The sequence below is a fragment of the Ruditapes philippinarum genome, unplaced genomic scaffold (assembly GCF_026571515.1).
Source record: "Ruditapes philippinarum isolate M1 unplaced genomic scaffold, ASM2657151v2 ctg7563_1_1_1_1, whole genome shotgun sequence".
Classification (NCBI taxonomy): domain Eukaryota; kingdom Metazoa; phylum Mollusca; class Bivalvia; order Venerida; family Veneridae; genus Ruditapes; species Ruditapes philippinarum.
In genome coordinates this window covers 1,117-16,436 of record NW_026852268.1, presented here as the reverse complement: position 1 = coordinate 16,436, position 15,320 = coordinate 1,117, and the positions used below count along the sequence as shown (strand labels likewise).

At 34.5% G+C, this 15,320-nt stretch overlaps 1 protein-coding gene across 2 annotated transcripts; it reads left to right on the top strand.

Annotated features, from left to right (window-relative positions):
• Positions 1 to 2,128: 2,128 nt before the first annotated feature.
• Positions 2,129 to 13,130, top strand: LOC132754997 (ADP-dependent glucokinase-like). 2 transcript variants are annotated; one of them, XR_009629154.1, is made up of 6 exons: positions 2,129 to 2,332; positions 4,493 to 4,718; positions 6,855 to 6,920; positions 7,368 to 7,784; positions 8,265 to 9,490; positions 9,553 to 13,130. XR_009629154.1 is itself a non-coding variant. In XM_060745776.1 (5 exons), exons 1-5 carry the CDS (start codon positions 2,160 to 2,162, stop codon positions 8,823 to 8,825), a joined length of 1,443 nt encoding a protein of 480 aa, XP_060601759.1. In that variant the 5' UTR covers positions 2,129 to 2,159; the 3' UTR covers positions 8,826 to 13,130. The 2 variants fall into 2 exon arrangements, 1 of the variants encoding a protein (XP_060601759.1); XM_060745776.1 differs by having other exon boundaries at positions 8,265 to 13,130.
• Positions 13,131 to 15,320: the final 2,190 nt, after the last annotated feature.

Here is a 15,320-nt window from a genome sequence, read left to right as displayed (position 1 = left end):
CATTCCTAGCATGATGCTCCACTAAAATTATTTTAATGGTTCTGCTCCATTGAACATTTGAGTTAAAAGGGCTAGAAACATATTTTAAGGACTATTTATAGTTTTCATATAGGCATAATTATAAGTTGCATGAAAATGGTGACATTAAACTTGTAATGACAGAAAAATTGTAAGGAAAAAAAAAGTTAGATGTCGCAGCTCTGGTTTGAATTGAAATTTGACCTACATTTTGACCCAGTGACCAACTTTTTGTATTGAGAGCTACAGCATTGAAAATTCAACTACTTCCACAGATTTGGTGCAGATTTTAACTTTGATATCAGTTTAACTTGTATTTGAATCAGCAAACAACTTTTTGTAGTTTGTCTAAGAGTTTTTCTGAAATTTCTACTGTAACATGCACAGTTCCAAGTTTGAACTTGAGATATCAGGAGTTGACCTAGGTTTCAACATAATGCCTGTTACTCATCCATCCAATATCAGTCTATCTACATCGTACGTCGGCGCAATCACACTTGATTTTAACGCGACGGGTGTTGCTAGGTCAAGAAAAAGAAATATACATGAAATGATAGAAAGTTAGGTCAAAAGAAAGAGATATAGACAAAAAGTCTGGCCAGCTACATTTCGCCTCTTTAACCCAAACCATTATGGTTACAGTGGCCGCGGCCAGCACAACCTTGGATATCACTAGTGGGTACTTGTAGCAGACAGACGAGGGTCCCTGATGGCGGATTAGAATGTGAGGGATGATAACCCCTGCTTGAAGGATACCAAGTCAAGGGCCTCTGCAACAGGGGCATGTAGGCTGTTCCAGGCTGTGGCTGTACGAGGGAAGGAGTTCTTGTAGTACAATGTAGATGTGGATGGTTGATGGAACTTCTTGGAGTGGTCACTTCTAGTGCGGCTCGGGGCAGGGGTGAGATAATCGCTGACTGGTATGTCTACAAGGTCATTGGTGATCTTGAACATCATGTTCAGCTGGGCTTTGGTCCGTCGTGACTCTAATGTCTCCCACTCCAAGTGTTGGATCATGGAGGATATGCTGCTGGTGTTGTGGTAACGGTTCGTCACATATCTTGCAGCTCTCCTCTGGACCATCTCGAGCTTGCGTGTAAATTAAGGTCCTTGGTATAAGGGTTCCAGACGGTGAAACGATATTCAAGGCCTGGTCGCACAAGTGACATGTAGGCTGTGCTCTTCACCTGTTCATTGCTGATGTGCAGGTTGCATCGATTCAGGAAGCCGAGTGTGCTGTTGCCTTTCTTCACAATCTTGTCAACGTGTTGGTACCTCTTCCTGTGGACCCTGATTATGCTGCACTTCTCTGAGTGGAAACTCAATTTCCTCAGCGTTTTTTCCCACACTGCCTGCCTTCTTCAGGTCATCCTGTAAAATGTGACAGTCCTCTTCAGTGGCCATTTCCCAGTATACCACACAGTCATCTGCAGAGCCTGGCCTTGGACTTGACATGAAGTGGCAGGTCGTTGATGAAGACCAGGAAGAGTACGTATGGGTCCAAGCACACTTCCCTGGGGGACTCCGCTGATAACGGGTGCTGGGTCGGACGTTGCTCCATCAACGACTACGCGCGGAGTGTGGCCAGTGAGATATGCCTCAATCAACTTCAGGGTGTGGTTTCTGATGCCATACTGATGAAGCTTGGCTAACAGGTGGCTGTGTGGGACGCAGTCAAACGCTTTGCTGAAGTCCTGGTAAGCACTGCGAGGTCTGGTCCATGGACTTGGTGAGCTCATCTGTCAGCGTTAGTAGCTGGGTTTCGCAGCTCTACCTTCTATCCTCTCAGTCCTCTATTATTTTGAGCCTTTATGTTCAGGTGAGCAATTTAGGGCCAATATAGTGTCCCTCTTGTTAAGTTATTTTCCTTTATTAATTACTAATCCCAGGAACTTTGAGGTAAGAATTTTTATTTGAATAATTAACATTGGTCATCATTGAAAATGTTTGAGGTAACTTTATTAGTCAGACTTTAAAAGCAGTTTTGGAATGTGGATAAACGTACTAAGCCCAAGATTTGTGGTTTATTGCAATATATGAGTTTCATAGCGGTCTATGAAGACCGGTAAAAACCGGAGTCCGGTTAACGTAAATTAGCGAAGTTCCCGGTGAAAGGGGAAGACACTCCCGGCTACGAAAAGATGTGGACGAAAACCATTGGTTTCGGGATCACCTCAATCATTTTAGCCTATATTTATGGCAAATGGCACAATTTACAGTTGCAGAGTTTGGATGAAAAGGAACAAAATATAATTGAATCCTGGAATGATTTAATCATTGAGCCAAAACGAAAGTTTCGCCGAATAAGTGTTGGGTACGAAAATCTCGTCCTTAGTTAATTCGTACTTAATTACGTTAATTTCATATATGATCCCATACCGATCACAGGGAATTCTGTCATTTTTTTCTTTCCAACTATATATATATAATATAACAAGGGATACAACTGAACAATTGTTGTTAACCATAACCCTATTTTGACAGAATTATGTCCCTTTTTGAACTTGAGAAATGTTGCTTTCACCAGGGTCTTGAGAATAGTTGAGCTTGCTGTTCTGTCAACAGCTCTCGTTAATTATACAGTTGTTTGACCGATTCCGGCACATTTTTCCAACTTTTGCTGACTGTACACAAATTAACAAAATGTTTGTATAAACAAATGAACCTGCTAGTAGATATTTTATTCGACTTCATATCTAACAATTATCAGAAAATATATTACCTTTTTGCTAGTAAGAATACTGCTTTATTTTACCTGATTAGCTTCACCAGTTCTGAAGCAAGTTTACCAGTTCCGGTGCTCATAACAAATGCCATTTATAATATTGCATACGAAGAAAAAAATTGACTATTTTTGCCAGCTAATACTAAAACTAAGTCAGTACACTTCAACCTCATTATTTTATTATTGATTCTGGGTATTGTAAACTTTAATGCACCATCATGCTTCGTGTGAGATCAGGGTCATTCATATATTTTTAACCAGGTTTCCAACAAAACTGGGTTATAGTAATGCCGAAGCCGGCGGCGATCGTTAACTTTTGGTTTCCGCAAAGTAACTTTAGTTTGCTTTGGCCTATTGACACCAAACTTGGTTGACACCAAACTTGGTTTGTAGGTAGCTTATATAAAGAGGCAGCTTGGGATTGCTACCCAGGTGTCTGTGATCAAGGTCAAGGTCACTGTTAATAAAAATAGAAATCCAGTTTCTGCTCAATAACTTGAGTTTGCTTTGGCCTATTGACACCAAACTCAGTGTATAGGTAGGTTATATTAAGAGGCAGCTTGGTATTGCTACCCAGGTGTCTGTGATCAAGGTCAAGGTCACTGTTACTAAAAATAGAAATTCAGTTTCCGCTCAATAACTTGAGTTTGCTTTGGCCTATTGTCACCAAACTTGGTGTATGGATAGCTTATATCAAGAGGCAGCTTGGGATTGCTACCCAGGTGTCTGTGATCAAGGTCAAGTTCATTGTTACTAAAAATAGAAATCAGTTTCCACTCAATAACTTGAGTTTGCTTTGGCCTATTGACACCAAACTTGGTGTATAGGTAGCTTCACCAAATTTTACATGTAGCATTCTTACATGTAGGTAGTCTTTTATCAAGTTTGCTCATATTAATTTGATTGGCCCCTAATTTGAGCCGCCACTAAAGCTAAAAATAGAAAAACATTTTAACATCATTTCCTACTGAAATAATTCATAGATGATAACCAAACTTTTTCTGTAGCATTCTTAGGTAGTCTTTTATCAAGTATGTTCATATTAATTTGATTAGCTCTGTTTAAGCTAAAGCTTAATTTAATGCCCCTCAAGGCCCTCTTGTTTTTTTTTAGGTACATTAATGTTATCATATAGAATGTATAAACAATTTGTTGTCCCATATTGTAAACTTTAAACATCTACACCTTACATATTTTGATGTGACATTTTGTGTATTCATTTACAAAAGTTTTAAAAAAATTGTCCCATCAAAATTAACCCTGCTGTTGTGGTCATTTATTCTGCATTTATTCTACATAGTCGCATAGGAACACACTAGCAACATAGAAATTTTAAGCAAAGCAAAATATTTCAATTTATATAGTGAATAATGAAATGATGGGTTAGATGAGTGATCTAGGGCCATACTAGTGGCCCTATTTTTTATTATGAAGAAAAAGAGAGAAAAAACAATCAGTGTTGTGAAATTATATAACTATAGGGGCAAGTTACAGTTGAGCTGAACATGCCAAAAGAGCTGGACTTGCCTTTCAGCAAGTTCTTTTGAAAAATAATTTCCAACACTGAAAAGCAGTTGTTTCTGGTAAGCGACTCAGGGCCATCATGGCCCTCTTGTTATTCAACCAAAAAGAAGTCAAGTTGTCTTACAGATATTCCTTGATTAGCTTATGAAATTGGCTTGTCTGTTAAATTGTATAATTAATGAACATATAATATATAAAATGTATTTCTTAACTATTGAATTTCAGTATCAACTGTAACCTAGATTTGATCGTCTCTGGGACAGACTTGTTAACAGCTTTAGGTCAAAGTCCAGGAGAGTCTTTAGATAGTGTTTCATTGGAGGATATAGATGATCTACGTAACACATTTACACATTACTTTAAAAAAGGGGCTGCCGCAGAGAGAACTTTTACAGATGAAAGGAAATATAAACAAATAATTGAGGTTGCAGAAAAGTTGCCATCAAAACAGGTATGATAAAGCTTACTTTGTCAAACACCATTCGTTTTTGGTTTTAATGAACAATATTAAACATGATTAAAAAAAGGCAAAATATTTGCACATGTTTGATTATACTAGTGCATTTTCACCCTTTCACTAAACCCCTTCCTAATCACATTAGCCTCTCTTTTTCAAAAAAAAACTTTGAACAGTAGTCATTAAGATCAAACTGTTTCAATTTCTTAAAAAATTTAACTGTTTTGACTTCTTTTTTTAAAAGAAGTGACAGCTTATATGTTCATACACATGTTATAAAAAAAAGTTATGTGTAAGGTCTTGAAATTACTCAAATTTGCCAAATTGCCGAATATTTTGTTCCAATTTATGCCAGGGATCTTTTTCCAAAATAGCTGGAAAAGGCCCTGGATGGTGATCAAAATTTGAAAAATGATTTTACTTCAATCAATCATGAAATTATAGAAGAAAATAGCCAATAAATTTTGCTTTAACATATCTTTTTAGAACTAACTATAACGGTACCTTGTTTGAGATAAACTTACCCTGAAGCTGTTGGACACTGATTAGCTTGTACCTGTAGTATAAAGTTAGACTGGCCTTCAGTGATCATATAGTCACCCCTTTGTCCTTCCATATTTCTGTATTGATATTTGGTAGGTAGATAATTGTACCTTGGGCGGACCTCTAATTTTGGTTGGTCACTGGGGCCAAGGTCATTAGTGCCAAAAATAGAATTTTATATTCATTGACTGATATTTTTCATAATTAGTAGTTACATAACTTAAGTGGTTCTTTAATTTTGGGTGGCTAGTGTCAAGGTCTGTGTCATTGGTGCTAAAATAGATTTTTACACTATTGCCACATTGACAAACATGCAGGATTGCAGAGTTTCATCCCATTATCTGATAAGTTTTTATTTATTTATGTTAAATAGTATAACATTAAAATTTTGTATGTGGATACATCTTAATGAGTTATGTATGCCACAATTATCTTTAGGTCAAAAGGTTCAAGGTTAAGGTTAATGTGACCTTTAACTCAAAAATACTGAGAAAAGAAGAGGATGCTTCTCTTCAGTCAGATTTGTTATATGGCAAATAGATACTGAAGGCTTAAAGCTGCATGCCTCCTGAAGAAAAAAATACTGAGATTTTAAGAAAATTATAGAAATTCAAGATAAAAGTAATACTTCCCATGTTACGTGCAATTTATGTCCGATTTTGCAGTATTTTTTCACCTTATTTCTACTGTGTTTCTAACACAGTAAGGGTTATTTATGCATATTTTGACCTCGTTTTTAGCTCGACTTTTCTATGAAAAGGGGAGCTATCCTACTCGCCCCGGCGTCGGCGTCGGCGTCACACCTTGGTTAAGTTTTTCGTACCACCCCACTTTATTTCAGAAGTATTACAAGTATGGCTTTGAAACTTACCATACTTGTTCACCATCATAACCTCCATCTACAGACAAGAGTACATAACTCTGTCAAGGTTTTTGACAGAATTATGGCCCTTTTTTGACTTAGAAAGTGTATTGAGCTTGGTTAAGTTTTTTGTACCACCTCACTTTATTTCAAAACCATTGGAGGTATTGCTTTGAAACTGACCATACTTGTTTACCATCACGACCTTCATCAACAGACAAGAGGACATAACTCTGTCAAGGTTTTTGACAGAATTATGCCCCTTTTTGACTTAGAAAATACATTGAATATGGGTAAAATCCACTTATTGCCTTAACCCTTTGAGATATTGCTTTGAAACTTTTAATGCTATTTCACATCATTACCCCCATCTGTACGCAAGAGAAGGTAACTCTGTCAAGGATTTGCTCATGGCCATTGTTCACTTTAAAAATACAGAGATTCTTGTATTGCCTTTTACTGCAAAAACTTTTTTTATTGGCAAGCAATAAAAAAGTCGAGCGCGCTGTCTTACGGACAGCTCTTGTTGTAATTTACATTACTAGTTTGTGCTGCTTGCAATTTGAAAATTATTTTATTTGTTCACTTCACAATATTTTACTGTCTAATACTTTTTTAAAAATTTTCAAAAAAAAAATAGCATGACTCTGCAGGCGTGCTGCTTTAATTGCTAGTTATATAAGTAGCAGTATTGATTTCATCATGATAATTTATACACATTTCAGCACTATATTGGTGGTAATGCAGCTCTAATGGCAGCTAAAGTGGCGGAACTCTTCCCAAATACAAAGGTAAAGTTGTTTGTAATATCTGTGTTGTAAAATTAATGTACTTAAACTAAAGTGTTTATCATAGAATGGCTGATAGTTGTACATCTTTTGCTTGTATATTGTAAAAGTTGCGCATAGTAATTATTTATGGTCTAATTGGTCTAATTTCACTCACTTGAGTGAATGAAAGTTTAGAAAATATTTTCAAATGTTTGTGCCTTCATGTGTTAAACTTTTGAAGAGAACCACTAAACAATGATACATAACTAGTATTCCACAATAATGTTATTTTCTGTAATGTAAAGAAGCAATGTTAGCTATTCTTAACAATCTACTTGTACTGCTTTAAAATAATTACACAACAGCAATCTCCTGCTATTGGGACTGGATTTACCAGTAAATGTTTAAAAAGAAAAAAATTGTGATGAACAAAACAGGCACACATTTATTATTTACTTCTTTTTCTAGATACAACTGATTGGACCTATAGGCCCCTTATTGAAATCACTTCTCCCCAGAACTATGTCAATTCCTGAAAACAGTCACATACCGTCAGATGAAGTACATCTTATCATGGAATACGAACTGAATGAGAACTGGGAAGGTTTAACGTCGCCAGTAGCAAACAGGTTTATAACAAGTTACGATGAGTCAAACTCTAAACTTACGTCACTGAATAAATTTTTCAGTGGTTTGACTCATTTTGATTCAGATTTGATCTTATTGAGTGGTCTGCATTTGTTAGAGACGCAAGGTTCGGCTTTAATACGAGAGAAGATTGCTGAGGTGAAAGAAGGTTTACAGAAAATTCCAAAAAATGTGCCTGTACATTTAGAACTGGCCAGTATGGCAAGTGAAGAATTAGTTCAAGCCATTTTAGATCAGGTAAATAGTTCTTTTTTTTGCTAAATTATCACACATGTAGTTTTGATAGAAAAATATCAAGGTAATTCTGAGTCATCAGCTGTTGTTTTAATGCCAAACTTGGTTACCAGTTATTAAATTTTCTAATATTGGTTAAAATTTGACCAAACACTTTTACATGGATAAATGTCATTTATGTAACACCCCTTATAAAAAGTATTTTGATTATATTTAACCCTTACCATGCTTATTATCTTAAATAGACTTGTCCATCTTTCAGTCTTGATTAAACTATTTGTCATTTTAGTGATAATTTCAAAATAAATAACAAACAGTGCAGACCATGATCTAAAAGGCACAGGTGTGTTGGCTGGTCTGGATCTACACTGGTAGTGTCCACCAGCAGGCTATACGTTAAAGAACCAGAATGTAGATTTTATTTCCATTAAACTATTGTGTTAAGTGATTGACATATTTTACTTTACTACTTATATTTTGCAGGTCCTTCCAGGAGTTACCTCTCTTGGTTTAAATGAACAAGAATTATCTTTTTCTGCCCATGTAGCAGATGGTCCACATTTTGATGACTTTCACACACGGACTGGTCAACCAGAAATACACAAAATCAGTGATATGATTCTATGGATCCTGAAAACATATGGTTATTCTAAGGAGAACCCTTCCTCCAGACTGACAAGAGTTCATTTCCATTCTTTAACATATCATATAGTTGGTACCCTTCCTAGTGCGTGGCATAATACACAATCAGCAGTTGCAGCTGGAACAAGAATGGCAGGGAGACAAGCATGTGATGTTAACAAATTATCTCCCCCTGATATAGAGTTAAGAATTCCAGGGACATTTAAGTTATTCTCAGGCCAAGATGATTATACATTTGATGAAAATAATCCAGTATTCTCATGGGAGAGGGAAGGATTTTATTTTGTGTTTAGTCCTGTATTAGTTTGTATATCACCATTAAAAACTGTAGGATTAGGAGATGCAATCTCAGCAACAGGTCTGATGTACTCTGATTTTGATATTTCATATAGAAACTCATAGTCACTGGTTGTCATAGATTAAATATTTACTACCTGTTTATAATATTAATCCCTTGTTTTAGATAAACATGCCTTCAAATTTACATTATATTTCTAATTGTTGTTAGAGTGATATTGCCCAAAAAGAACAAAAAAAACAAAAAAACTTTTTCCTACTTGTTTTAAATAATGGATTTGCTAAGTTATGAATACAACATTTTGCGTTAAGTATTGAATAAATAATGCAGAAAATGTGCCATAAACTGAAATTAATAATGCATAATTTTAAGTATAAAGTCTTATAAGTATAAAGTCCAGTATGGAACTGTACATCAGATGTATAGATGTTTTGAGTAATAACTTCATTGAAAAAAAATGACTAGAAGATTCTCAGTATTATAATTGTTGATCAATTTAACCCTTCACCTGTGGACTTTCTTAGAATTTTTCCTACTTCCATTCAAGTTTCATGAATGGTTGTTCACTAATTGAAAAATTACTAGTTGAAAGATTATTTTTGATTACTTATACAGATTTTCATTCTAGCATATATTTCCACTCTTGTTGGAGTCATCTTTTATAAAGTTTTGGAATATAAAGATATAAAGAAGTTAGTTAGCCAACAGTATAGAGTCCTGTAGAAGACTGCAGGATGTACAAGCTGACCTGACTATACTGGTGACAAAGGTTAGTTACTTCTTATTGTAGCAGGGTAACAGTAAGCTGACCTGACTATACTGGTGACAAAGGTTAGTTACTTCTTATTGCAGCAGGGTAACAGTTAAATCAAATACATAGGTAGAAGAAATATAACAACTATTTCTAAGTAGCATTTTAGTGGAGCTTCAATTTACACCATTGGGGTGTTTGTGGCCTTGTGGTTAAGGTCATTAACTTCAAACCACATGGCCCTCACAGCTGTGGGTTTGAATTACACCAGGAACTTTGAATTCTTTCATGTGAGGAAGCTATCCAGCTGGCTAACAGAACGTTGGTGGTTCTACTCAGGTGCCCATTTATGCCTGAAATAATGCACTGAGGTCTTTCTCCACGAGGAAAGCTGGAAAGTCGCCATATTATCTTTACTGTGTTGTGATGTAAACCCAACCTAAAAAAATCAAACCAATCACACCATTGCTTTGAAATTTGATTAACACAGTTTCTATAAAGTCCAGGATTATGTTTTACCTACAAACAGTGAGAATGGTTAAGCATGCTGTCCAACAGCAAGTTAATTTTAGACATTGGCAACCTGATTGTTTATTGTATTAACCCTAACCCTCAGGATAGGTGTGATTACCTTTATAAAATAGTATTGTAGGTAAGGTATTAGCAATTAGATATTTTTCATGCTTATCTTTACAGCTTATATTGACAGCTATTTATTTGATTGTATTTCAATGTATATCATCATAGGATTAGTGGGGTCATATCATTACCATACTAGGTTAAAGCTAAAGGGTGCTTTCATTCTTGTTTACAACTGTGTTAATGTTTTGATTTAATATAATTATTGTTAGAACAGTGGTAAAATATTAGAAGTTAAGTGTACGTCTTTGACTTTGTAAATACATGAAGAGACACATATAGTCAGTATCTGCCTGTAAAGTAGAAAGTTGTATTATGACATAAGTTTTGTTAGATATTGCTTGTTTTTAGAATGGACAATATTATAAATAAAAATGCAAGAGGCACATGCTTAGATATTTAAAGTCAACATGTTATATGAGAAACATACCCAACTTTCAGATCCTTGAATTGATATGTTGTTCAGGCAGATTATAACCCTGAAAATTGAGCCGCACCATGACAAAACCAACGTAATGTGTTTGCGACCAGCATGGATCCAGACGAGCCTGCGCATCCGCGCAGTCTGATCAGAATCCATGCTGTTCGCTTACAAACCCTATTACAAGTAGAGAAGACCGCCTCCGTGGCCGAGGGGTTAGAGTCGATAACTTCTAATCTACTTACCACTCTGGCGTGGGTTCGATGCCAGGGAGATGCTTTGGTAGTTTAGCACGGAGGAAGGTAGTCTAGTGCTTGTGTAACTCCAGGAACAATGGTTAGGAAACTACCCGCCTATATGACTGAAATACTGTTGGGAAAAGGCGTAAAAAATTGAAACAAACAAAAACAAGTAGAGAAACTGATAGCAAACAGCATGGATCCTGACCAGACTGCGCAAATGCGCAGGCTGGTCTGGATCCATGCTGATGGCAAACGCACTATGTTGGTTTTGTCATGACGCGGCTCAAATGCTATCATTTTTATTTCTCAGAAACTATTTATTCTTTTTATCTTGTTACATTTGCCAAAAGGTTACCCATTGGCCATATAGATTAACTATATTTTGCTTTTTTTGCTCTTTTAGCAATTCAGTTGAATTGGTATAATTTTACTTTGTTTACTTTTTGCAACTTTTACAACACATAACTTCATGATCAGTGCTAAAAGTACCTTCTTACATGCCCTAAATTAATAACTAAAGGTCAAATAGCATATAAACATTAAATTTTAAATTCTTACATATTTGAAGTAAAGCACTTAAATTTAGGACATTTTTTCACAATATAAATAATTACATTCATTTGAAAATCGGGTGAGGGAATGATCTGAAAAGTTATTGGTCTAGTACACAAATTTCTAGCCATGTCAAAAAAGTTCAGTGGAGTCCCTTTAATACGAAATTAAACATGTTTGACCTTCCTAAAGAGTTTGAAAAAAATATTGATTTATGAGGCATAGTGTGCTTGTGTTTATTCTAGAATTTTCTGATTTTGATGTTTACATTTGTATGTTAATGTTTCTTATGCACTAGTAGAAATGTTTCTTGAAAATTATTACCAGTTTATGATTCCCTTTTGAATTTGATATCGTATTTTATTCATCCTGTGAGAATTTTCTGTAATCCTTCAATTTCAGTCACTCCTCCCTGCTTTATTGTGATTTATTTTATCATTGCTTCAGTTTAATTCTCCTTCATATACTATTCTCAGAGTACCAATCTTTGTTATATATGTATTTTTTTACACTGCATTACAATTATTCTGACCATATACTAAATATTACATAAGAGTGGCGGTGTGGCTGAGTGGTTTACGCGTCAGAGAAGTATTCTAAGGAATGCTGACCGCGTGGGTTCAAACCCTGTCAGGGGCAAGCCGTTGTTTCCTTGAGCAAGGAACTTTACATTCATTGCTTAGTACTGGTTGGTTCCAGGAACGGATTCGAGAGTGTTTCAATAAGCTTATACCTTCCAAATAAATTTGTATAAACTAAACTAAATATTACATATGCATTTACCCCCCCCCCTTTTCCCCACCCACTTCTTATTTACATATCTTCCCTCCCAATGCTGTTTCCTCTATTCTTGCATTATTAAAATATTCCTCACCCTAAGTTACATTTATTTTCCTTCATTTACATATGTTTCTCTCACACTTGCATAACATTTCTTCCTACCCAACATTTTATTGGCCCTTTTACTGCATTATATATTCCCCCACATTCCATTTCATTTCTTCCAACCCCACCTTTTGTTGACCCCTTTACTGCATAATACCCACCCCTTCACATTTTCTTCAATTCATACCGTCATTATACATGTCTGTCAACCCCATGATTTTATTTTTCACATCATCTTTTATTTTGTATGTTAGTTATGTATATAACAGGAAATATACGCAGGGACCATTTTTTGTTATGGTGTCAGGATTTATTTCACTTTATTTATTTATACATGTATACCATACTTAACTTACAACACTTTTTGTTATATCATAAATCTATCTTTGAAGTATTATTGCTTGGCAGTTTTACTTGTTAAAACATTAAGCTACTGATTTGTCAAGGTTTATAATTAAGTTCTATGTGTTAAAAAGATAAAAAGATTGCTGTATTTGTTTGTTTCTTTTGATGGCTCTGGCCCTCTCTATATTTGTTGTTTTTAATACATATTCAGATGGGCATGATAACTTATATTAAAGTAAGATTTAGGAATACATTCACATTACATACATTGTATAAAATGACTATATAGAAAAATGTTAGTCAGTAATTACATGTATCTGACAATCATTGTTTGATAAGTATCTTGTTACTGTAGCAACAATTTAGCTTCTTTTTTTGCAAATTATATGATAGCTTAAAGGGACTCCACTGAGGATTTTTGACATGACTGGACTGATAATATTTTTTACAGATTAATGTTCCATTTGATGTAGGTCTAGACCAATAAAGTGTGTGCAGAATTTCAAATCATTCACCAGTTCCGTTTATCGTAAATAAATAATTCTAATTGTGAAAAATGACTCGAACTTTAAAGGCGTTTTTTGCTCAAATCTGGTTAGAAATAGCACAGAAATGACTTTTCAATATATTTCTGAGTATATTGTTTATTATTTCTTGCATATTTCTCTGTTTTAAGGGTCCCTGCTGATCTGTGTAAGAAAATTAAATTTCTATATTTTTTACTTCTGAACCTCAGTGGAGTTCCTTCAAGGCAGATTGTTTGCAATTAGGTTGTCAGGTACTGTCATTATAATATCATTATTATTAGGATCTGATCATGTTTGTTGATATTTAAGACAGAAGTTACTCAGAATTTAAATAATATCTGCTACATTACATATATCATTTATTATACACATGTCAGTCATATTAATTAACCAATAGTCACTTAAATCTAATATTGAATTTTTTATTAAATTAATAAATTATTCTGGATCATTCCTGCAAAGCTTATGTTTTACGGAAAAAATAGTTCAAAAAAATTCAATCAAGTACTTGTTAAGTAATTATATAACTAACAGAAAAATTAATATATCATGAGCTTTTATGTACATGTATAATGGTTAAGCTTTATATATATATACTTGTATATCCATTCTGAGGAAATGATGGGAGGTAACTCTGTTACAAGTTTATTTTCCAAATTAATTTGTTTAAGTAGTTTCCCTTAGATGCCAGTATTAAGAAAGAAAAATATCACATACATCTCAAACTAGCTAAATATTGTTTAGTTTTATTTGTTTTCAGGAAAGATTATTTTGTTCTTTTCATTGATAAGGAATTGAGTATAGGCTTTTTGAATTTTATAATTGTGAAGTATTAACATTTATTAGTGCAATAATACTTACTTGTATCTTTTAAGAATGCTTGGTATGTATTTAAAGGGACTTTGAATTCTTTCCCATAAGGAGCTGCATGTTTAGGAACTCATGAACTTGTGTCTGAAATAATACACCAGAAGGACATTTATGTCTTTCCCCATCAGTAAAGTTGAGCTATGATAAAACTTATTATTATGTAAAAATAGTCCCATGTTTTATTTTTCCCAGTGTAGATCTGGATATGTTTCCAAGAAAAGTACTTTATAATCATACCCCAGGGAGTGTTCTTTTACATAAATAGATAAATATATATAAATTTAGGACAGTTGTGTAAAATATTAACCGAAGATAGTGTTATAATGAAATGTATTTAACTGTAAATTCTTGTTAACAAATTTTTATGCCCTCACTCTTGGGGGAGCATTTAGATTTGCCCTTGTCGGTCATTCCGTTTGTGCTTGCACCTGTTCCATGTTGTTTAGAGTCAACAAACTTTACAGGGATGTTGATCAGCATGTGCAGTTATGCATCTGGGGTTTTGCATATGGATTTATTCAGTTTTGTTAGAGTAAATTGCCTTCTTCCCAGTAAAAATTTGTAATTTTCAACTTGTGTCGCACATAGCTCAAAAGTATTCGACCTGGAGTCATAAAACTACAGGATGTTGATCACCATGTGTAGTTATACACCTGGGGGTCTGCTTGTGGATTTATTCGGTATTTGTAGAGTTATTGCCCTTGACTAAGTAAAAACATTGCAATTTTCAACTTGTGTCATGGGTAACTCAATAAGTATTTGGCTTTGAGTCATGGAACTGTACATGAATCATAATCAGCATGCTTGTGAAGTTGTGCATTTGAAATTCTTGCAGCTCAATATTGGGAAAATCTAGATGTCAGCATTAGAAAATTTGCATGTCCTTTCCATGCCTTAACCACTTAGAGGTAGATGGAATCATGTAGATTTTCCTTTGTCATACTGTCCTGCTGTACAGTAGACTAACAAAACAGTGGAATGTGGGGGCATCTGTGTTCTGTGGACACATTTCTAGTTTGAACAAAGTTTTCCCAGTATAGTTTTATAACAAATATAAAATGATAGAAAAATCTTTATATTTACTCCAAACAAAGGTTAATTTTATTCAATTATGATGGATTGTTTTGTTATATGTTTACCATGTGATCTGGATGATCATTGTTTGCATGTGCTTTCTTTGTTTACTTATTGTTTTTGTCCAATATATATCAACCTTTTTGTTGAATTTTTCAATGAACCATCCATATGATCATTAATAAATTCATTGACCAACAAATACTTTTGTCTTTTTATACCCCCAAGCATATAGTAATTGAACTGTTCATCCGAGCTTACATTTGAATACTTATGTGGAACAATAGGTAACT

Excerpts from the sequence above, each read along its gene's own strand:
- LOC132754997 (XM_060745776.1), top strand. The coding sequence starts at position 2,160 with ATGTGGACGAAAACCATTGGTTTCGGGATCACCTCAATCATTTTAGCC. Across the intron at positions 2,333-4,492 it reads TTTCGCCGAATAAGTGTTGG|TATCAACTGTAACCTAGATT; the intron begins GTACGAAAATCT and ends ATTGAATTTCAG. Across the intron at positions 7,785-8,264 it reads TTCAAGCCATTTTAGATCAG|GTCCTTCCAGGAGTTACCTC; the intron begins GTAAATAGTTCT and ends TATATTTTGCAG.